We start from the raw sequence: 24,259 nt of genomic DNA, 5'->3' as shown, positions 1-24,259 counted from the left end.
GTGATTCTAGGAGCAGCCGTTGTCTGCTACCATTCTCTGTTGTGCCTACTTGTTAGAAATATATTAAAATAATTTTGTATTTATTTTCAAAGGCATCAAGGTTTATTTTGTTTTGAGATGGAGTCTCACTCTGTCGCTCAGACTGGAGTGCAGTGGCATAATCTCAGCTCACTGCAGCCTCCACCTCCAGGGCTCAAGTGACCATCCTGCCTGAGCCTCCCGAGTAGCTGGGGCTGCAGACGTGTGCCACCATGTCCGGCTAATTTCTTGTATTTTTAGTAGAAATGCGGTTTCACCATGTTGGCCAGGCTGGTCTCAAACTCTTGACCTCATATGATCCACCTGCCTTGGCCTCCCAAAGTGCTGGGATACAGGCGTGAGCCACCACGCCCGGCCGAAAGGCATCAAGTTTTAAAATGACTCACTACAATGGCATTAGTTCTCATTCTTGAAACCAGGGCCATCAGACATCACAGTTCCAGAGGTAGGGAAGGAAGTGAAAATGATTCAGATTAATTCCTTAGGGTCACTCTTCAAAACAGTCAGAGCAAGTGGTATCATTTCCAATTTACAAATGATGATGTGGCCAAGTGGCTTGCCTACAGTCCACAGCTAAGTGATGGAGCCAGCACTTCAAACTGTGCTCTTAAATGCCATGTCTAACACTCTTTCTATCACATTCTGATGCCTACAGTTCTTCTTCCTATGACTCCATGAAAGAGATTAACTACACACTTTGGTGTTTTGTTTTGATTGTGTGCATGCTTGACCAGAAATGTGGCAAGAGATAATAAAGTTTGAGAATTCCTTCTCTATAATCTAGCCACTTATTTCTCAAATGCTAAGTGACACTAAGATGGTCCAAAGGCAAAGCTATCCTACAATGCATCAGTGCCAGTTTATCTGTCACAATGATAAACAGAGAGGGAGAAGTTACTGATACCCTCAAGGCCAGAACTAGGTGTTGAACAGCTAATAATCAGTGGGATTTGGAGAGGAGACAAAATTAGGATTCAGAGTTTAAATGGAAGACAGTTTTACTTCCAGATTCATGCCCCTTGCCATGCACAGTGGTATCTAGCACAGTTTTCTACATAGGAAGACCTGAGCAAGAAACTGACTTTGCTATCCTAGCTCTGTCATAGACTTCCTGAATCATCTCCATCTCACAGTCCTCAGACCTACACAGCAAAATCCTTCCCATATCTGTGTGCTCATGTTTGAACCACACTAATAGAGGCTCAGGCAACACGCACTTCTTTATAAAAAGTAACCCAGTTCTGAAGCCTGCCTTGAAGCGTGTAGAAACGTGGGTTGCCCTGAGATAAACAGCACAGGCACTCACCAGTCAGGAGATTTTCCTCTCAGCTCTCAGCAACAGATGACAAAGTCATGCATACAAACAAATCTGCAAGGCACTGCAGCATGGGCCAGACAGAGGATGACAAAGAGAGATGGCAGGGATGGGGCGCACTGTGGCTGTGGCCATCCATCTGCATATGAGTCACTACCTCTGAACAACAGCCTTTTCCTCATTTGTTTAGAGAGCCTCAGCAAAGCAAATGCAGGGTAGAGAGCCAGAGGACCTTGGGATCAATTTCTAAGTTTCACTGTCATCTGGTTAAGTAGGCTCAAGTATTACTAGCATTTCCACCTTTATGGACAGCTGTCCACAAGGAAAATATATGCTTTTCCTGGGAAGACAAGGGTGGGACAGGGAAGGGATGTCCTAGGAAAACCTACCAGCTATACAGAGTACAAATTTTCACATATGAGGAGCCATCCAATCAGCAGTGTGCAGAGAGAGAAGGACCTTTCATTTCACAGAGCATCATTTTGACACAGAGCAAGTGTGAAGGTGTGCTGCTTCCTGTTGATCAGTTGACTATTCTGCTGAAGAAGAAAATGAACCCATTGGGGTGCTTTTTCTGAACAGGCCTGTCAACCGGCTTGTAGGACTGATGTCTAATGTAGAGAAAAGAACAAAGCAGACACCATGCTTTCTCCTACCAACAATTTTGATAATCAGCAAAGCAGGAGGGAGCCACCCACAGTGCTGCTGGGACTTGAACGAGCTGTACACTCTCCCGAGTATTGTCGGGGCTCACATTCTATGCTGTGTCTCACAGCACCTTCTCAACACCGATTCAGCTTCCCAGCAGCCATCAACGGAAGGATGACTACACTCAAGTCCCAGACAGGGGATTGGATGCTAGCGAGGTCAGTGGCTACAAGTACAAAGTAAAAACTAGAAGCTGGGAGTTTTGCCTCTTACCTACTTCTTGCTTTATTTTATGATCTTATAAGAAGAAATACAATACTAAAATCTATCCAGAACTAAAAAAGCAAGCAACAAACAAAGCGTGAAGAGGATCCGTAGGAAAAGGAAAACATGAATCAGACCCTGAAGCCTAAAACGAGATCCCATTGTTTGAGGAAACCCCATCTGGGATGAGTGTGCAAGGGAAGTGACCTAAAAAAAGCCTCTGACATGATGTGCAGCTGGCACCGTCATCTTCAACACAGCCGTGTCTTCCTTCCCGGGAAGATGGGGAACTAGGTTGAGAGAAGAGGGGGCGGGAGCTGTTTTCCGCTGCGCGCGCAGAGGTGGAGACGGCGGCGCGATCGGCCGGGCTGTAACCGTTGCCCGCAGAGGAGCGGCTGGAGGGGCAACGGGCCCGGGCCCCCGCGAGGGGGCGCCACAGGGCAGCGCGGGCAGCAAGACAGACTCGTGGAGACGCGGCACCGCCACCGGGCTGGGTATCGCGCGCCGAGGCTGGGGTGTCGCCGCCACCGCCGCCGCTGAGGTGACTGAGGAGAGAGGCGCCTCCTCGCTCCCGCCACCGCCAGACCGCCGTGCCCGTCCCCAGCTCGCCAGCGGTTTTCCTCGGAATATACGTTGCACATTTACGGCGATCCTGAGTGTGCGGGCAGACTTCTGCCAGGCTCAGCACAGCGTCTTCGCTGACGAGCTTAGAGGTTCTATGTGCCATAATTAACGTTGCCTTGAAGACTCCTGGACACGGAGACTGGCCTCAGAAATAGTTGGCTTTTTTTCTGTTTTTTAATTGCAAGCATATTTCTTTTAATGCCTCCAGTAAAACTGAGCATCAAGTAAACAAGTGGAAAGCGATCTACACTTTTAACTTGTCTCACTAGTGCCTAAATGCAGTAAAGGCTGCTTAAGTTTGTATGTAGTTGGATTTTTTTGGAGTCTGAAGGTATCCATCTGCAGAAATTGAGGCCCGAGTTGAATTTGGATTCAAGTGGATTCTAAATACTTTGCTTATCTTGAAGACAGAAGCTTCATAAGGAATAAACAAGTTGAATAGAGAAAACACTGATTGATAATAGGCATTTTAGTGGTCTTTTCAAAGTTTTCTGCTGTGAAACATTTCAAGACTTATTGTTTTTTTTTTTTTCACTTTCCCCATCACACTCACACGCATGCTCACATTTTTTATTTGCCATAATGAACCATCCAGCCCCTGTCGAGATCTCCTGTGAGAACATGCGTTTTCTTATAACTCACAACCCCCCAACCAATGCTACTCTCAACAAGTTCCCAGAGGAACTTAAGAAGTATGGAGTGACGACTGTGGTTCGAGTCTGTGATGCTACATATGATAAACCTCCAGTTGAAAAAGAAGGAATCCATGTTCTTGATTGGCCATTTGATGATGGAGCTCCACCCCCAATCAGATAGCAGATGATTGGTTAAACCTGTTATAAACCGAATTTCATGAAGAGCCAGGCTGCTGTGTTGCAGTGCCTTCTGCTGTGGGATTGGGAAGGGCATCTGTGCTGGTTGCACTTGCTTTGATTGAATGTGGAATGAAGTACGAAGACGCAGTTCAGTTTATAAGACAAAGGGGGAGCATTCAATTCCAAACAGCTGCTTTACTTGGGAGAAATACTGACCTAAGATGCGATTACGCTTCAGAGATACCAATGGGCATTGCTGTGTTCAATAGAAAGAAACGTACATGAAGGCTGACTTGATTGTGGCATTTAGAGGGAACTCTTGGTACCTGGAAATGTGAATCTGGAATCTTACCTGTGTCATCAAAGTAGTGATGGATTCAGTACTCCTCAACCACTCTCCTCATGATTGGAACAAAAGCAAACAAAAAAGAAATCTCTATAAAATGAATAAAATGTTTAAGAAAAGAGAAAGAGAAAAGGAATTCAGTGAAGGATGATTTTGCTCCTAGTTTTGGAGTTTGAATTTCTGCCAGGATTGAATTATTTTGAAATCTCCTGTCTTTTTAAACTTTTTCAAAATAGGTCTCTAAGGAAAACCAGCAGAACATTAGCCTGTGCAGAACCATCTGTTTGGGGAGCACACTCTTCATTATGCTTGGCACATAGATCTCCCTGTGGTGGGATTTTTTTCCCTTTTTTTGGGGGGGGGAGGGGTGGTGGTATATTTTTTCCCCTCTTTTTCCCTTCCTCTCCTACATCTCCCTTTTTCCCCCGATCCAAGTTGTAGATGGAATAGAAGCCCTTGCTGCTGTAGACGTGCGTGCAGTCTGGCAGCCTTAAGCCCACCTGGGCACTTTTAAATAAATTTTAAAAACCACCAAAAAAAAAAAAAAAAAAAAAAAAAAGCAGTGACATAGATAGATGTATTACATGATCCAGGTGGTTTTTAGTCTTTACTGATGAAAGGGTGTTCATGTTAGCTTCTTTCCCTCAAAACCCTATCTAATACTAGGCAAAGTAGCCAAGAGCCTTTTGTTTTGTTTTTATTTTGATAAATTAGTGGGGAAATGGCATTTTAAGAGGAGTCTCTTCTCAAAGAAGTTAGCTGGGAGTTGAATTCTTCTCTTCCCTAACCAGTGAAAGCTAAGTGGATATCCCAGAAACTTGTCTTCTAAAAGGGAGGACTCCAGGCCATCAATAAAGATGTCCAGGCAGTGGGCGTACTTTCTACACCCTGTAGAATTGTGGGCTGCAGCGTTACTCTGATTTTCTGTCTAGTATCAGAGAATGCTGGTAGCTTAAAATTTTTATTTTAGGATCTGTACTGTGAATTTTCAGAAACGGTCAAAGGAGCAGCAGCAAATTCACATATTTTCGACTTGAGAAATGCTTGTGGTATGTTTTCCAAACTGCCCCGTATATGTAAAGTTCAGTTTAACCACTGATTGCCGTGTTATTACTAGGTTCTTTTGAGGTTAAAAAAAAAAAAATCCCTGGTTTAAAACCAACAATGATGTCTAGTGAGTATGTGTCCACAGGCCGTAACAGGGTAGAGGAGAGACATCGGACAACCCAATGAGTAGCGAAGGGACTGTGTTGCTTGTAAAGCAGTGTAGTAGCATTTTTGCAGATTCTTTGCTGGGTTTAGTGTACTGATCTAGAAAAGCTATTTTTCTGCTCCTTTGTGGAAGGCAGTTACAATCAGGCTGCATGGACAAAGCAGGTAGAGGGGCACCATCAGGGGCTCTTAATCTTGCACTATTTTTACCTCTAAATACTACATTCTCAGTAGTGCCCTGCTTCTAAGGCTTTGAATACAGGCTTGAAGTCATCTTATCCTGCTGGAATTTGCTGTGCAGAGCCACAAGCCTCCCATTTTGTTAGTGTCAGCTAGGCCAGTAGGAACAGACCAGGACCTTGTTTCACACTGATGATACCTCAAACGTTAGCCGGCTATGTGAACTGCCTATTTCCTATTGCTGGAGTTTCAATTTTTAACTAAATGCAAATCTGCAGATTCTCGCTTCTCCCATCCCAGAAAACAAAACCAAATAATGCTTTTTGAAATTGTTTCTAGGACTTTAAAGTAAAAAATAATGGTATATCCAAAATTCTTTATTTCAGAACATAACAATAGATTCCATTAATATAGACTCAAGATCAAAACAGCATACGTGCTAAGCTAAGATAGACAGTGTTGACTCCAAGGGTTTTGATCAATACCGTAACAAACCTTTTCCCTTTGACATACTCTGAATTTTGTTGTTTGAGGGGAGGGGGTGTGCGTGCGCGCGCGCATGCACACGCACGCAGTGTCCATCAGTATCAGTGCCTGCCCGAGTTAGGAAAATTACATCCCTGGTTCTGTATTGAGGAGAAGGATGTATAAAGCAACATGAAACAGCCCTCATTTTGTTTTAAATTAAAGACTAATGTTAACTGTTCTCAAAACTGGATTTTTTTCCTTAAAATTAAAGCAATTATTTTCTTTTGGATTTAATGAAGTACTGCTAGCTGAAACCAGTCTGACAGAGAGATGTCAGATTTGAAAGGTGTGCAACCTGATTTAAAACCAAACCCTGAACCCTTTTAAAGAACAATAAAACATATTTTACACGCTCAGAAAAAAAAAAGGAGGGAGCTGGCAGATGGGAGTGATAAGGCAGGAGAGGAAATACTGACTCGCTTCTGTTCACAATGGCCTTCCTAGCTCACACGGCTCCTCAGATTCTTCTCTGGAACTACTGTGTTCTGTTTCCCCTTCCCTTTCCTAATTTGGAACAATTTTAGCAGCTGTGGACAACAACTGCAGTTTCTTATTTCAGTTTTGAGAGACCTTCCGGAAACTCTGCCAGAGTCTGGGGATCTGATGCCAGACAAGTTATATGACAATCACTTCACTTGTTTAAAATACCATTTCCCAACCCACTTCCTCATGCCCTGGAGCACAGCCCCCCAATTCTAACTCAACAGGCTGGGAAAGGTCTGGATCTGCACTTTCCCCAGCCTCCAGAGTGACGCTATGCACCATCCCATTTGGGATGCCCTACGAAGGCACTCATTCTGTGGGGGCCAGACCCAGCATCTGGGGTTGGTGCACAGAAACACAGCTCTATTGTTAAGCATGAGGATGATGCCTGCTTTCCTTTACTATTCTGAAGAGTTGCTGGCTATAAAATGCTTCTACAGCTTCAGGCAAAAAGAATAACATAAAATATTATTAAAACAATACATTTAAGCCATAACAGATGTTCAGGTAATGTTAGTCTTAGCCCACAAATTTCCTAATTCCATAGAGGCTGGCTCATTTTGATGGGTTTTTCTAAGAGTTTTCACACACTGGTGTGAGCATCCTAAAGCAGAGTGAGGGCCCATGAAAAACTGAACTCCCAGATTCGTCAAGGTCTGAACATGCAAACTCCCTGTCCTCTTCCCTTGTGGGAGCAAAACTCATCAGAATAGCAGAGCAGGCCTGTTGACTCATGAACAGAATGCTGGGGCACTGGGAGACAGGAGGGTTCCAACATTAACAATGGCTACTAACATATAACTGCAGAGATGCTGAGACAGAAAAATCAATGGTTGTCTTAGCTTTCCACGAAAAATTAAATTAATTTGGGTTTATACTCATTACAGTAAGCCAAGAAGGAAAAAAAATCCTTTTAGAAAATGTTTCCACTCTGAATCGGATGTGTTGCTCACTAAGAACTAGTTTATGCATGTCTGGCTCTCTGAAGAGTTATATTTAGCTTGCTAGCATTCTGTCCAGTTTGTCTCTTGCTCAAAAGACATTTTCCCTTACCAGGACTCACGTCAGCATGCATTACTGCGAAGCTGCACTAGCCACTGAGGCTCAGGCCTACACAAACAATGGCAGCGAGGCTTTCTAGTGGAGAAAGGCTACATGTTTACCCTTCACAACAGACCACTGCTGTACAACTGCTTAGCAGAGTCTACCCTAGAGAATAATATATCCCATAAAATAGCATCTTTGCAACAATGTCTTAGTTCCTTAATCAATTTTTTAAGGAATTTAAGAGAAAGTAGGGGGTGGGGAGTGGATAAAGAACACATATCAGCATTTTACAGACCCACTCACCCATACACACAGCAAAGAATACATAGTAAATCGATCAAATATGGGTTCTGACAAGAGCACAGCCAGCTGAAGTCCCGGTTATATTCTGTGAGCTGGTCTAACTAAATGGTTATATACAAAACAGACCATTGAAAATAAAAGTATAAAAAGACCCAACCACGTATCACAGAATTCCAAATAAACCTGGCTGTAATGGTTAATTTTATGTGTCAACTTGGAGGGTTTTTTAGATGAGATTAACATTTAAATTTGTGAACTTTCGGTAAAGCAGACTGCCCTCCATAATGAGGGCAGGCCTCACCTGATCAGTTAAATAGAACACAAAGACTGGCCTCCTCTCCAAGAGGAAACTTCTCCAGCAGACTGCCCCTGCAGATTTCATTTGCATCATCGACTCTCCTGGGTCTCCAGCCGGCTAGCCCATACTGCAGATTTTAAACTCACCAGCTTTCTTAATCATCTGAGTCAATTCCTTATAATAAATCTCTATCTCTCTATCTCCTAATAGTTCTGTTTCTCTGGAGAACCCTAAATACTAATACTCCAGCAATACTCCAGCAATGGCACTTCTTAAAAGAAATATCTTAAGTCGTTTCACTGTCTTAAGTGGCGACCCTAAAAGCAGAGGCAGAGCAGCACCACGTAATACCCCGTGGTAAGCTAGCAGGAAGACATCAAAGCAGACGCTATTTCTTTGAGTATACAATCTTTTCTTTCTATTTGATTCTATCATTTCCAAACCCAAACCATCACAAGATCTCTTGCCAGTCGTGCTGGCTCATGCCTGTGATCCCAGCACTTTGGGAGGCCGAGGAGGGCAGATCACTTGAGATCAGGAGTTTGAGACCAGCCTGGCCAACATGGCAAAACCCTGTCTCTACTAAAAAAAATTCAAAAATTAGCCAACATGCTTGCTTGAATCCAGGACGCAAAGGCTGCAGTGAGTCAAGATCGTGCCACTGCATTCCAGCCTGAGCAACAAGAACAAGACTCTGTATGAAAAAAAAAAAAAAAAAAAATTCTTGAGCACAAATCTGATTAATCCAGTCAGATGACACCAGAGTAAAACTCCACTTAGCAGCCACCTTCAATAAAAGTGTCTGAAGAAACGGCTACCCTGGAAAGACCATTAACCATCCCCCTCCCATCTCCAATTGAAAGGTTTTTAAAGTATAAGTGGAAAGTCCAGGATTATCATGGGGAGGAAATTATTGCCATGTTAATCGAAGCTATGAGAAAAGACAAAAGAGAAAGGGAATGGCTGGGTCTTATATGCACTTTCACCATCAAACCACCAAGTAAAAATATGGATAAAATATCAAAAAAGCAGTGGCGGCAGGGAGAGAGGAGGAAGAGTAAAGGGAGGGTGAAGGCAGCAGAGCAGACAAGGTTGGGTTTGGTGGGAGATAGGCAAGGGGAAGCTGGAGGACAAACAGAGGACAGAGAGGAGGAAGTGAGAATAGCCTGAATAACAGCACCACTTCTGTCGTAGTGGGGCAGTGACTTCCCAGTGTTTCCAACAACTCAGGAAGAACCTCTGCAATGGAGATGAACTGTATGGCACTTGGCTTGACTCACCATGAGCTCAGTTCTACACTGAAATAAGTAAATGGAAATATAAAAATGATGGGTGGAGGGAGGGTCACCATCTCTGTCACTTTTTCTAACTGCAGACCAATCAGACGAATTATAAAATATTCTTGGCTCTAAAGCACAAATGAACACATAAAATCCTCCTGCCTGTTGCCATGAGACCCATCTTAGAGGTACTGAGGCATGACAAATGTGTATGACTAAACACAGAACATGTGTCAAGGCATATTCTTGTTCAGTAAAATAACTCATTTGGAAATACATTATCCCTAACATTTGCCCTGAGCATAAGACCTTGGCATGAAGCTACTTTCTGTGTGAGCCCAGTCCCATAAACACTATTTGCATGTGATTACAGATTCTGGTATCAGAATTCCAAGAGAGGAATGTGTGCTCTCATATGCTGCAGATTCAAAGTTACACCTGCATTCCAACTGCAGACATTCTGCGTTAACCCCCATCCAGCTTAGCCTCTTTGGGGCTCACAGTACCCTTCAGAGGTACATGGAACTAGCCTTCGCTGTTATCTTGAAGACAGTGCAGGAGTGATCACCCTACTTCAGAATCTGAATGGATGAGCTACTTCAGGAACTGAACTTGAAAACATAAGGGAATTTCACCTACCAAAGACCACTGCATGGAAGATAGGGACCAGTTATTTGTTTGATTTGTTTTACTCCAGTGTCATATCCCACTGTCATATCAACAAAAGGAAACATATTCAAGCTACAAAACCTGGGCTTTAGGTTTAACATATTAAAGGAAAAACAAATATGCTATAAAATATTCCAACGGTAACTGGGATGCTGAAGGAAAGTGGAAGGGGTGGTCTTTACAAAACAGTTAAATTTTGAGATGTTCACATTAGTTTTAGTGCAGTCTCTCCTGAGGCAGAACAGACTGCAAACTACCAAGTATTTCTCTCTAATAAGGGAAGACATCAAGACAGTTTTACTTCTTCCCCTCCAATTTGGATTTTTTTTTCTTTTTTTGAGATGGAGTTTTTTGCTCGTCGCCCAGGCTGGAGTGCAATGGCGCGATCTCAGCTCACTGCAACCTCCGCCTCCTGAGTTCAAGCGATTCTCCTGCCTCAGCCTCCGGAGTAGCTGGGATTACAGGTACCCACCACCACCCCTGGTTATTGTCGTGTCTTGTCCTGTCCTGTCCTGTATTGTAGTTTTAGTAGAGATGGGGTTTCACCATGTCAGTCAGGCTGGTCTCAAACTCCTGACCTCAGATGATCCACCCACCTCAGCCTCCCAAAGTGCTGAGATTACAGGTGTGAGCCACCGCGCCCAGCCATGGTTTGTTTGTTTTTTTGTTGTTTTTTTTTTTTTTAGCTTCTTTTTCATGCCAGGTTGCATTGGCTAGAACCTCCAATATGGTGTTGAGAAGAAATGGTGTGAGCAGATATCCTTGTCTTGGTTAAACAAATAACTGTAAATACATTGTAGGTAATGACAGCCAAGCTTCTCACTGTCAAAGAAAGAATACGCAAGGGGAAAACGCTAGAATTAACCCTGTAGTGCTGAATTTGAGTCAGAGAAACCAGTATAAACTAACGTTTATTTTAACATAGATACAAATAGAGAAATAAGTATAGATATGTGTGTATACATGGATATAAATACATATATCTCCTAGTCCTGTCCACTGAGAGCCTAGAAGCAGTGATGCCTGATAGCCAAAAGCATTTCTAGTACCCAGGTCTAGTTTCTTATATACTATTCTCTAGTAAAAGGAATCAGGGCTCCCTGAAAAATGGCTGATTCTTGGACACGGAAAATACAAGATAAGCCGGGAGTACCCTGTAGTGTCAGAAAGTAAGGAAGTGCTAAAAAACAAACAAACAGCAACAACAAAATATCCCAGGCACTTGAAAGAGCTTCCAGTGGCCAAAGCTGGAAGATTTTAAGAAAAAAAAAAATTATGATACTATTGGATTATAATACAAAGAATACAATATCCATAAATCCACACTAATATGCATAAATGATGAATAAGCAAATAAATGAGAGAGAGAGAGAGGGGCCCAATTTTCTTTACAGGAGATTTATAATGAACAAATGTAGAAAGAATAAGGGAAATAGGAAATAATCATTAGAACACCATAGTAATAACTGCTATAGGGAAGATCCACTAATGATTGTCAAAATTCATGGAAAAACTTTATCAGAATACTTGAATAGCCTCATAATATCTGATCCACCAAAATATTAATTATTGTGGGAGTTTTAGCACACATCTACAAATTCTCTGATTCTCCCCCTCCGGGAAGTGAAGCTTAATTCCCATCTCCTTGAGTGTGGGCTGAATTCCTAAAAAATAGAAAGGGAAAAAGAAACATACTAACTTTACAGTGGAGAAACCTTGCAGATACCACCTAAACCTAGTGATCAGGGTAGCAGTACCAGCAACATGTCATGTTATTATAAACCCTTTGGTATGATGAGAAGGGCACTTTTATGGTATCTATTCCCTCCTCCAATTATTTATTTATTTATTTTGAGACACGGTCTCATTCTGTCACCCAGGCTTGAGTGTAGTAGTGCAATCATGGCTTACTGCAGCCTCAAACTGCTGGACTCAAACCATCTTCCTACCTTGGCTTTCTGAGTAGCTGGGACTATAGGTGTGTGCCACTATGCCTTGCTAATTTTTTTTCTTTTCTTTTTTTTTTTTTTTTTTAAGAGACAGGATCTCACATGTTACCCAGGCTGGTCTCAAGCTCCTGGGCTTAAGTAATCTTCCCACCTCATTCTCCAAAAGTGCTGGGATTACAACAGGCATTAGCCGCACAGCACTTGACCCCTCCCCCAATCTATAAACCAAGTCTAATCATGAGAAAACATCAGATAAACTCAAATTGAAGACTTTCTGCAAAACATGTAACCACTACTCTTTAAATATATCAAGGTCATGAGTTATAGCTAATAAACCAACAAAAAAGACAAAACAGAGTTCCCCAATAGAAACGAAGGCATAAAAAGAACAAAAGGAGAATGAAGAACAGATGAAACAAAGGAAAACAAAAGCAAGAGAAAAGACTTAAACCTAACTATATCAGTAAACACATTAAATGTAAATGGTCTAAACATCCCAATTAAATGGCAGATATTGTTAGAGTAGATTTTCTTCTAAAAAAGCAAGGCAACTTTAAATATAAAGATACAAAGCTTCAAAATAAAAGGATGAAAAAAGATATACTATGTTAATACTAGCCAAAAGAAAAGTGGAGTGGCTATATTAGTATCAAAGTATATTTCAGAGCAAAGAATATTACCAGGGATAAAAAAAGTTAGTTCATAATGATAAAGGAAGTCATTTCATAACAATAAATTTAACAATTGATAAAGAAGTCATCAAAAGAACATAAAAATTCTAAACATGTATGTACCTAGTAACAGAGTTTCAAAATATATGATGCAAAAACTGAAAAGAACTGCAAGGAGAAATAAAAAAATCCACAGGGTTTTTTGTTGGAGATTTCAACACTTCTCTCAATAGCAGAACAAGTAGACAGAAAATCAGTAAGAATGCTGATTTTTAAAAATTCTATCTACTAAATTGACCTACTTCACATTTATAGAACATCTTACCCAAAGACAGCAGGATACATATTTTCTTACCGAGGTAGACCATATTCCAAGCCATAAAACAAATCACAATACATTTTAAAAGATTCAAGTAATACAAAGTCTGTTTTCTGACCACAATGAAATTAAAATAGAGATCAGTACAGAAAGGAATCTGAAAAATACTAATGTTTGGAAACTAACACATTTCTCAATAATCTGTAAGTCAAAGAAGAAATCAAAAGGGAAATTATAAAGTGTTTTGAAGTGAATGAAAATAAAAACATGACATCAGAATTAAGAGTAGGCCACTAAAGCAGTAATTAGGGTGAAATCTACAGCATGAAAGACCTAGATTCGAAAAGAAGAAAGGTCTGAAATCAGTGACCTCATCTACTTTATGAAATTAGAAAAAGAGCCTGGGCAACACAGCAAGTCCCCATCTCTACAAAAAGTTAAAAAATGAGCCAGGCATGGTGGTAGATGCCTGCAGTCCCAGCTACCTGGGACGCTGAGGCAGGAGAATTGCTTGGTCCCAGGAAATTGAGGCTATAGTGAGCCAAGATTACGCCACAGCACCCCAGCTAGGCGACAGAGAAAGACCTTGTCTCTAAATAAATAAATAAACAGAAAAATAAGAAAAAAAGAAATTAGAAAAAGAACACATTATATTCAAAGTAAGCAGAATAAAGGAAATAATAAAGATCAAAGCAGAAATCATGAGACTTCAGAAAACAAAACAACAGAAAAAAACCAGTAAGCCCAAAGGCTGGTTCTTTGAAAAGATCAATAAAATTAATAAACCTCTACCTAGACTGACTGGGAACTATAGAGAAAAGAAACAAATTAACAACGCCAGGAATAAGATAGGTGACTATAAAAACATTAAAAGAATGATAAGAAAATATTATGAACAACTTTGTGCTTAAACATTTCACAACTTGGATGAAATAAATTTCTTGCAAGACACAATGACCAAAGCTCACTCAAGAAGAAATAAGTGACCCGAATAGCCTTACATTTACTTTTTAAAAAGAATTTATAGTTTAAAAAAAACAAACAAACAAAAAAAAAAAAACTCCCCACAAAGAAAACTCCAGGCCCACATCACTGGGGAATTCTACCAAACATTTAAGAAAAAAAAAAAAAAAAACAATTCTAAAGAAACTCTTTCAACAAGGTAAAAAGAAAGAAGTATTTCCCAACGTATTCTATGAGGCCAGAATTACCCTGATATCAAAACCAGAGGCATTAAAAGAAATCTACAGGCCAATATCCCTCACGAACATAGATGCAAACATTCCAAACAAAATCTTAGCAAGTGAATCATAAAAAAGACCAAGTTCTGGCTGTTTGTGTATACAGGAAGAAAACAAAAACAAAAACAAACCAACTGAGGTTTATCCCAGGAATGCAAGGTTGGTTTAACATATGAAAATCAGTTAATGTAATTCATCAAAATAATGTGATATCACCATATTTCATTCTCAACAGATGCAGAAAAAGCACTTGACAAAATTCAGCATCCACTCGTGATAAAAAATTGTTGGAATAGAAAGGAACTTCCTGAGATAGACAACAGCAAAACAACAGAGGAAAATCAATAAACCAAAAGCTGGTTCAAATAAGCCAAAAATTAGGAATAGAGGGAGTTTCCCAATCTGATAAACAATATCCATGAAAAAGTTATAGGTAATATTATATCATTGGTAGAAACCAGACAAAAATACCTGCTCTCACCAGCTCTATTAACTTTGAGAGTCTCATTCTATTGCCTGGGATGGAGTATGGTGGTGCAATCTTGGCTCGCTGCAACCTCCACCTCCCAGGTTCAAGCAATTCTCATGCCTTAGCCTCCCACCTAGTTGGGACCACAGGCACAAGCCACCACACTTGGCTAATTTTTGTATTTTTAGAAGAGAAGGAGTTTTGCCATGTTGGCCAGGCTGGTCTCAAACTCCTGGCCTCATGTGATGCACCTGCCTCAGCCTCCCAAAGTGCTGGGATAACAGGCGTGAGCCACTGTGCCCAGCCTGCCCTCACCACTTCTATTCAACACTGTATTGGAGGTTCTAGCAGTGCAACCAGGCATTAAAAAAAAAAATTAGAAAGGAAGAAGTAAAGCTGTCTTCGTGTCTTCATTTGCAGAGAACATTAACATTTATGTCAGGGATCAGCAAACTACAATCCAAAGGCCAAATATAACCGTTGTCTGGTTTTTTGTTATTTGCGTTCGTAAATAAAATTTTATTGGAACACAGCCACATCCATCCATTTACTTATCATCTATGGCTGCTGTAAACCAAAAAGATCTGAGACAGGTCTCAATCAATTTAGAACTTTATTTTGCCAAGGTTAAGGACATGTCCAGAAGAATAAAACATGGAATCACATAAATGGTCACTGGTCTTTGCCTTTCTTCAAAGATGATTTTGAGGGTTGCAATATTTAAAGGGAAAAAGTGGGCTGGAAGGGAAAGAGGGAGAATATGGTAATCTACATGTTGCAAGAGAAAAGGGGCAGGTAGGGGAATAGTCAATTATGTATTCATATTGTGCTCAGTAAATCAATACTTTACATAAGGTAAGGTGAACATGGAGTAGCTACCTGGGGAGATATCGAACCTTTTATCTACAGCTATCTGCTTAGAAACAAATGGAAAGGCAGCTTCTTGCAGGACACAGCTTTCAGCTTAATTTTTTCCTTTTGGCAGAGTGACCTGCAGTCTGAGTTTTTATTTTCCTTTCACATTGCTTTCACTCTAAAATGGCAGAGTTGAGTAACTGTAACAGAGATCTTATGAATGGAAAATAAATACAAGATGCTCAACCTAATTTGCATCATTTAATTTGCACCTTAATGCGAATTAAAACCACAATAAGATACCACTGTGCATCCATCAGAATGACAAAAACTAAAAAGACTATACCTAGTGTTGGTGAGGGTATCAAAAACAGGATTTCCCATCCATTGCAGGTGGGAATGTAAAATGGTATAACCAATTTGGAAAAGCATGATTAAAAATGAAAAGATAGACCTATTATTTGATTCAGCCATTATACTCCCACATACTTATGTAAGAGAATGAAATCATATGTTTGTACAAAGACTTGTACACAAGTGTATTCATCTGTAGCATCTAAACACTGGAAATAACCCAAATGCCCATCAACAGTAAATAAACAAATAGCAGTATTTCCATAAATGGAATATGACTATTCAGCAATAAAAAGTAATAAATTACTGATGCATGCTGCCACATAAATGAATCTCAAAATAATTATGCTGAGTGAAAAAGGCCAGACAAGAAGAGTACATATGGTATGATTCCATTTGTACTCTATAAAAATTCTAGGAAATTCAAACTAGTGACAAAATTGCTAAGTGGTTACCTGGGGACAGGGCAGATGGGGTGAATGAGGAAGGAAGGGCAGAAGGGAAGGATTACAGGAGCATTATTTTGAGGGTGGTGGGTAGGTCTGCTAGAAAACTTTTGGGAGTTGCTGGATATGTTCGCTATCGTGGTTGTGGTGATGGTGGTTTCAAAGGTTTACATATATGCTGAATTTTATCAAATTTTACTGTATAATTTAAATATGTGCACTTTATATATCAATTATACCTTGATTTTTTTTTAAAGTCCAAAACCAAAAAATTGGGCTCTGATGTGTGGCCATGTGAATGAGTGATCTGGTGAGAAAGGATACAGTAGCTCTGTACCAAAATCCCTGACTCCCAAAACTGGACATAGATATGAGATATGGAGGTATTTTTTTTTTCTCTCTCTCTCTGAGAAGCTTAGGGTCTAAGAATATATGGCTCACATGAATCCTTGAGATAATTCTTTGTTCTTACTCTGCCTTTCCTACGTCTACACTACATGCCTGTACCATACCCAACACACATCCATCTTTTTTTTTTTTTTTTTGAGACGGAGTCTTGCTCTGTCACCCAGGCTTGAGTGCAGTGGTGTGATCTCAGCTCACTGAAAGCTTTGCCTCCCGGGTTCACGCCATTCTCCTGCCTCAGCCTCCCGACCAGCTGGGACTACAGGCTTCCGCCACCATGCCCGGCTAATTTTTTTGTATTTTTAGTAGAGACAGGGTTTCACAATGTTAGCCAGGATGGTCTCAATCTCCTGACCTGGTGATCCGCCCACCTCAGCCTCCCAACATCCACCTTTTAACTATGGAAAAATACCAGTGGAAATCAAGGCATTCATTTTCTGCCATTCTGCACAATCATAAGGGAAAAGAAAAGAGTAAAATCCTAGTATTAAAAGGGAAGAAACCCTACTTCTTCTCATACCATTAACTCAATGTTAGGGAAGGATCATTAGAGTTTCTTAGCACTCAGTTTTTGCTCCTATTTTTGAAAATCTGTAGAATGAGACCCTACAATGTACCAAGGAATAAGGAAGAAAATGGGAATGCAGGAAAATGGTTAAAATCACAAGGTAAAAGAAACCTGAAGCTTAGAAAAAACATTTGCTTTCATTCCATATGAACAATAAAAAGGGAATTTCCGTGTTCTTTTCAGATAATGCCTCTCAATTAACAAAGATTTCATTTTCAGCTTCTGTAGATCCACAAATTAATAAGATACCTACACATCAAATATCACTCAGTTATAATGGAAGCCCGATGTGCTCACAGCATCCAGAAACCTCAGCGATCTGAAGTCTAGCCTCTCCACCTACCACAACCTCCATAATCACACTAATTACATTTTTAAAATCAAGGAAGACAGTAGATCTCTAAAACTGAACAAAGAAATACCTTCTACTATGTGAAAACTAGCCACCTCATATGGCAACACTTATATTACAGTAAAGCAATTTATTTATTTATTGAGACAGAGTCTCACTCTGTCACCCAGTCTGGAGTGTGGTTGCAAAGCCTTGGCTCACTGCAACCTCTGCCTCCCAGGTTCAAGGAATTCTCCTGCCTCAGCCTCCCAAGTAGCTGGAATTACAGGCATGCACCACCATGCCCAGCTCATTTTTTGTGTTTTTAGTATAGACGGGGTTTAACCATATTGACCAGGCTGGTCTTGAACTCCCAACCTCAGGTGATCCACCTGTCTCAGCCTTCCAAAGCACTGGGATTACAGGCGTGAGCCACCGCACCCAGACAGTAAAGCAATCTAAAATGGGCTGTATACTTGGCATCAGAGATGGAAGTGCAGGTTTCAAGTCACTCTATCTAAACAAAACTACTCTGTGTGTGTTCATTGCATAAATCATATGCGCCGACATAGATAGACTTAATTATGTGCCATGACACACACGCATATTTTGCTGACATTTCCTGCAGTATATACTATGTGCCAACCACCAAGTTCCTTACCAACACTGAACTTTTATTAATATATTCCTCCCAACAATCCTGCGAGGTAGGTACTGCAATTACCCCAATTATAGACAAGGAAACTCACTCACACAGAGGTCACATGGCTACTGAGTTGTACAGGAGGAGATCAACTCAAGTAGCAACTCCAGAGTACATGCTCTTACTTGTTTTGCCTTGCCCAAATTTAAGATAGCCGCCTTCATGTTGTGTAAGAGGATATGATCTCCAATATGAAAGGGGAGGGGTAGAGCATGAAATAGAGCATGAAAATCTTGTCTCATTTGAGGTCTGAAGCCACAGACCAAAGAGAAAGTTCTATATGCTGCCTTCTGTGTTGATGGGCTAGGACCGGGACTGGGCCCCAAGTAATACCCAGCAAGGTCACCACAGAGCACTCCAGTCCAGTGATCTGGGAGAGGGACCACTTGGACCCAAGGGCTAGCATCTCGGTCACCTTGAATCTTCAGTACCTAGCATGGTAACTGGCATATATTAAGGGCTCATAAAAATTTTGGTCAATGAATTTCAACAAATGAGTCTTTTACAGAGTAGTAATTGACAATGTGGGTTCTGGGATTGGACTATCTAAGTTTTACATGAACTCTATCCCTTACCATGCTGCTTTGGGTACATAACTGTGCCTCAGTTTTCTCATCTATGAAATGTCTCAATTAGTGCCTACATCGTAAGGTGGCTGAGATAATTAAATGGGTTACTATAATTTTTAGAGACAGGGTCTCACTTTGTCACCCAGGCTGGATTGCAGTGGCATGATCACAGCTCCCTGTAGCCTCAAACTCCTGTGGTCAAGCAATCCTCCCACCTCAAGACTCCTGGGAATACAGATGTGTACCCCACACCTAACTTTTAAATTTTTTGTAAAAATGGGGTCTTGCTATCTTGCCCAAGCTGGTCTCAAACTCGTGACCTCAGGCAATCGGCCCCCCAAAATACTAGGATTACAGGGATGAGCTTGTATATGAGTGATCACACATAAAGGACTTATAAATTCCTGGCACACACTTAGCACTCAATAAGAACTGGAGGAAAAAGAATAAATGAGGGGAGAAATATGATCAGATCTGTTTTTAAGATAATAAAAGGCAATACTGGTGGCGGGCAGAGTATTATACCAAAAGAACACTATTATTACGAAGGCACAAAGGTGGCTCTACTTTCTAGTAAACTTACGGCACTTTTTGGTATTAGAGCAATAGTATTAACAACAGGAATGCCTTAGCTAAACTCACAATAGAAATTTAAGCCTGGAGACATGCTTGGATTCCAGATACCCTGACTCACAGCCCAGTGTTCTCTCTACTAGGATGGAAAGAACACTCCACCTCAGTTCTCATCTCACTTCTTTGCTACCACTCTTTGAATAAATATTCTGGTCTTCTGCATTTCAAATGACTATACTTATAGTTAAATAGCTGTCCCCCTTGAAAAGATTCAGTGTTTCCCAGAGCACAGCAATTATTATAGAACTGGGTTAAAGCCCACATTTAAATTCAAACTTCAATGATAGTGCCATTCTATACATGTTAATACATTAATTTGCCATTACGATTAAGCAATATGCATGAAGTTCATAACTCAAGTATCACTGTTAAATTGCTCCTGGTTGTTTCTGTTTGAAGATGGGTAAGAACAGAGAAGACATGTTCACAGTGTTACACTGTCACCCCATGCTGGCTGTTTAGAACGGGGCAATATCTTCCTGAATTAAAAGGAGCACCTGGCACAGCAACAGGTATCCTGGCTGACCACTTATACTGAGAACGGTTTACTGAAAGGAGACATAAACATCACTGTGATTTCAGAAAATTAACTTTAGTTAATTTTACTTCATTCACTTTTTTACTCAAAAAATATTTATTTTAAAACTAAGTATTTGTCTAGTAAGGAAGCAGTACAATATAGTGGTTAAGAGCTGAAACTCTAGAACATCTGAGTTTAGAGTCTATTTCTACTATTTACCAAGTGTCTCTAACTTGGATCTTCTTCAATCTTTCTGTTTTCTCATCCATACAACGGTGATAATTGTAATACCTTTCTCCTCCAGTCGTAAGAGTACGAGAGGAAATGTAAAGTGCTGAGTACAGGACCTGACGCAGAGCACGCATTCACATGATATCAGCCATTATTAGAGAACTGCTTTCCAGGTGCTGAGATTTCAGAGGTGTAGAGACGCAAGGCTGCCCTCAAGGAGCTCACTAGCAGTTGGGAAACAGGACTCAGATGCATAAATACAGTGGTAACTTAAAAGTGGTCTTAAAAGAGAATGAGAGTCTAATTAGGGATTTCAAAAATCTGCTATAACCCATTCAATTTTTAGCTCCCCAAGGGATTTTCCTCACCATCTGGGCCATCAATGCAAGCAGGTTTGAAAAGCGCTCATAATTTTCCTATATCACACCTCCTCCTCAGCAAGAAAGGCTCTGTGGGTGGAAAGCAGCGAAGAACACTGTAGTTATGCAGAAAGCAATCATTCCTCAGAAGACACGAGGGCCCTGCAGAGCAGACGAGCCACAGAAACTTGTTTGGATCAGAAAAATGGGATCATGTCACTGAAGACCTAGAGACAGGAACTGACCACTTTTTTTTTTCTTTTTTAAGGAGGAAAGGGGGATTCACCTCAAAGCACTTTTCTAATCAGAAATGGAAGTCTCAGAAGAATTTAACACCTTAATTAAAGATATAATGTCACTCTCCCATGTCATGAGATTTAACTTTCTTTTTTTTTTTTTTTTTTTTGAGACGGAGTCTCACGCTGTTGCCCAGGCTGGAGTGCAGTGGCGCGATCTCGGCTCACTGCAAGCTCCGCCTCCCGGGTTCCCGCCATTCTCCTGCCTCAGCCTCCTGAGTAGCTGGGACTACAGGCGCCCGCCACCGCGCCCGGCTACTTTTTTTTTTGTATTTTTAGTAGAGACGGGGTTTCACTGTGGTCTCGATCTCCTGACCTTGTGATCCGCCCGCCTCGGCCTCCCAAAGTGCTGGGATTACAGGCTTGAGCCACCGCGCCCGGCCGAGATTTAACTTTCATTAAAGGAGAGGTCTAACATTAAAGACAGAAGCAACTTAAAAAACAGCACACATTGACTTATATTTCGGGTGACATTACTGGAAAATCTCCACTGAGCAAAGCAGAAAATGATGATGTTAGAAAAATAAAGGAAGCAAAGAAATCTTGAAAGAAACATAAAAATCAAGTACAGCACGACTTGCCTTACAAATGCAGTACAGTTAATTACAGATGACAAATATTGTCTCATCCTCAATGCCACCATCAGAGAGAGCGGGTGAGACAGTGAGAAAAGGATCTAAATGGGTCCCTCGAATCCCCTTCTAAGTAGTGAGGAAGAGAGAAAAAGAAAATGAAGAAAATAGAAACAGACTTCACCAAACTTGGTACAACTCTGAAATCTGTTTCTGGGCCTGCCTTTCCCAGGCCAAGAGCTGCTTGCTCAGGCTTTTCCCTGAAACCTTCATTTTACAATTACCTCATTCCTCCCCCATGCAACCTTGTAGCACTTATTTTTATTTTATTTTTTTGAAATAGGGTCTCACTCTATCGCTGAGGCTGGAGTACAGTGGCATGATCACAGCTCACTGCAGCCTCGAACCCCCAGGCTCAGGTAATCCTCCCACTTCAGCCTCCCAAGTATATGGGGACTACAGGCATGCACCACCACACATGGCTAATTTTTGTATTTTTTGCAGAGATGGGATTTCATCATATTTCCCAGGCTGGCCTTGAACTCCTGGGCTCAAGCAATCTGCCCACCTCAGCCTCCCAAAGTGCTGGGACTACAGGTGGTGAGCCACCACACCTCTCCCTAGTTGCATTTAAATGAAGGCTTTCTGGAGACTCCGGTGTAACCCAAAGGTCTTTCTCTAGGCTGGAGTATCAGTGTGAATGTTGGTGGGAAAGACGCTAGCTGAAGGAGTGCTTACTGAGCTATCCCTCGCAAATATCAGCAGGTGGAGCTCCACCTGCAAGCTAGCTCTGAAATCACCCGTAGGAAGTGCAGCATACCATCAAAATCAGGCCCAGAAAAAGAAGATACAATGCTGCTATTTGTCTAATTCATGAGTTCCGTGTACTTTGACAATGTCCTTATTATGATGCAATGAAAGATTTCTCTCTGGCATTTTAGCTAAGGCGAACATATAGGGAAGACCGCTGACCCAACTACAGAGAATGAGTATACTTGCCCCAACATTGAAGCCCAGAGACTACTGGTTCTGACTTTAGATACGCACTATTTCTTCCTGGCACAGGTAGAAACAGTTTTGCCGTCCTTCACAATTCATTAAAGCAAATTTTGCAAATCCCAAATTATCTCACATGAACTTTCTAATGAGTTACATTTGGTTCTGATTATTGTGCTTTTTCCAAGAACTAGTTTTTTTTAAATTAAGAGGCCTCTTTCAAAACAGAAGATTTCAGTTAATTTGGCATTGCTCTTAGTTTTCCGCTCTGAAGTTGAACTTTCGCGTCCACTTCTTCCCTAAAAAGCTGTTCACTTATAACCTAAGTTTTCTGGATATAGGTGAGCTATACACATATGCATGCACAGTAAAAGGAATGGCTAGCTCTTCTTCCCCTGGAGGACGGAGCTGGGGTGACACTTTAGCACGATGACCTGGGTATACACTCAATCAATACTGACTAGGCCCAGGGGATGGATCTGATCCACATTTTTAAGGGAACTAAGCAGAAAAGGAGATGTTTCCTGTGTGCTTCATAAAGTATATAGGTTTTTCACTGACTGAAAATGATTAGAACTAATATAGTCCTCATAATTTTATAAGCACTAAATTTTCAAGAACTGAAGGGCCAGAGTCCTTAATAATGTCATAAACTCAACATCTTACAGTGCAAAGCGTGTGTGTGTGTATATATATATGTATATACATATATATACACACATATATATAAGAAAATTCAGAATAGGCTTTAAATTTTAAAATCTGAAGATCACACCTTTAAACTACTTTCCATGATTTATAGAATTTATAAAGTGGCAACTTGTAATATAAACATAAATCAAGAAAACATCCTGAAGTAAATATTATTTGGTTAGAAATACAGCAATTGTTAGTTTAAATGAAACATAATTTTAAATTGTTTTTAATGCTTTGCAACTTGAATTTTCCATTCCCTATAATGCCTCCCTTCCCCATTAGTAGAAAAAACCCGAGAGCTGACTACACAACCAGAAGTCAGCCTGCTCCTCAAACCCAGTATCAATAAGATGTGAGAAGAAATGTCCCTGCAAAAGACATTAAGTTGCGTCACTAACGTTCCAGAGAGGTTCATCAGATGATTCCAGAGGTACTTGAGAATTTCACGGAATCTCAAATGAAGGCGTCAATACAACTGTTCCTGAGCATGTGCTGCGGAAGGGTGGCCAGCTGGGATTAATCTACAGGCAAGGCGTCCCGAAATGCAGAATGCCAACCACAGATACTAAACACTGTTTCCAAAATTTGCCAACTTTCATAGTACCTACTTAAGAAATTCCCTCTTAGAAATTGTTTCTAAGTAAAGTTCAAACTATTGAGGGAAGAGCATGGTGAACAGAAATTAATATATATTCACTATTGCCGTTCCTCTCTTATGGTGTTTCCCCTCCCCCTCGGCAGCTCGATGGGATGCGGGGGATGGGGTGTGGAGGGGACAAGAAAAAGGCTTTTCTGTATTATATACCACAAAGGGACTCCTGGAGGGCAGTGACAATATTCCAGCTCTCTTCCACAACCCCAAGACACACCACTGCACTGTCTCTGGGTAATCCTCTAACAGTTCTAGAAAGTGCCACATGTCAGCAAAATGTGGGTGTACAGCAAATATTTAATGATAATAATAAACCAAATTATACTAGATTTGGTGAATTATGAGAAAGCACAAACTGAGGAGTCCTTTATTA

The 24,259-nt window shown here is 40.9% G+C and overlaps 1 protein-coding gene and 1 pseudogene across 3 annotated transcripts in view; one reads left to right on the top strand and one right to left on the bottom strand.

The window, feature by feature from the left end:
* Positions 1-24,259, bottom strand: part of LOC105476152 (junctional adhesion molecule 3) — a 73,474-nt gene that overhangs the window by 23,666 nt on the left and 25,549 nt on the right. The window contains exon 1 of one of the 3 annotated variants that reach the window (XM_011731813.3): positions 2,474-2,993. The exons of 1 other annotated variant lie outside the window; for it this stretch is intronic. In XM_011731813.3, coding sequence (XP_011730115.2) covers positions 2,474-2,993 — 520 coding nt within the window. Of the gene's footprint in view, positions 1-2,473; positions 2,994-24,259 lie in introns of those variants that run through there. One more of the 3 variants, XM_011731814.3, reaches the window with a different exon arrangement.
* Positions 3,473-3,974, top strand: LOC105476151 (protein tyrosine phosphatase type IVA 2 pseudogene; annotated as a pseudogene).

The sequence above is a fragment of the Macaca nemestrina genome, chromosome 12 (genome assembly GCF_043159975.1).
Source record: "Macaca nemestrina isolate mMacNem1 chromosome 12, mMacNem.hap1, whole genome shotgun sequence".
NCBI classification, from domain to species: domain Eukaryota; kingdom Metazoa; phylum Chordata; class Mammalia; order Primates; family Cercopithecidae; genus Macaca; species Macaca nemestrina.
This window is presented reverse-complemented; position numbering and strand designations above follow the sequence as displayed.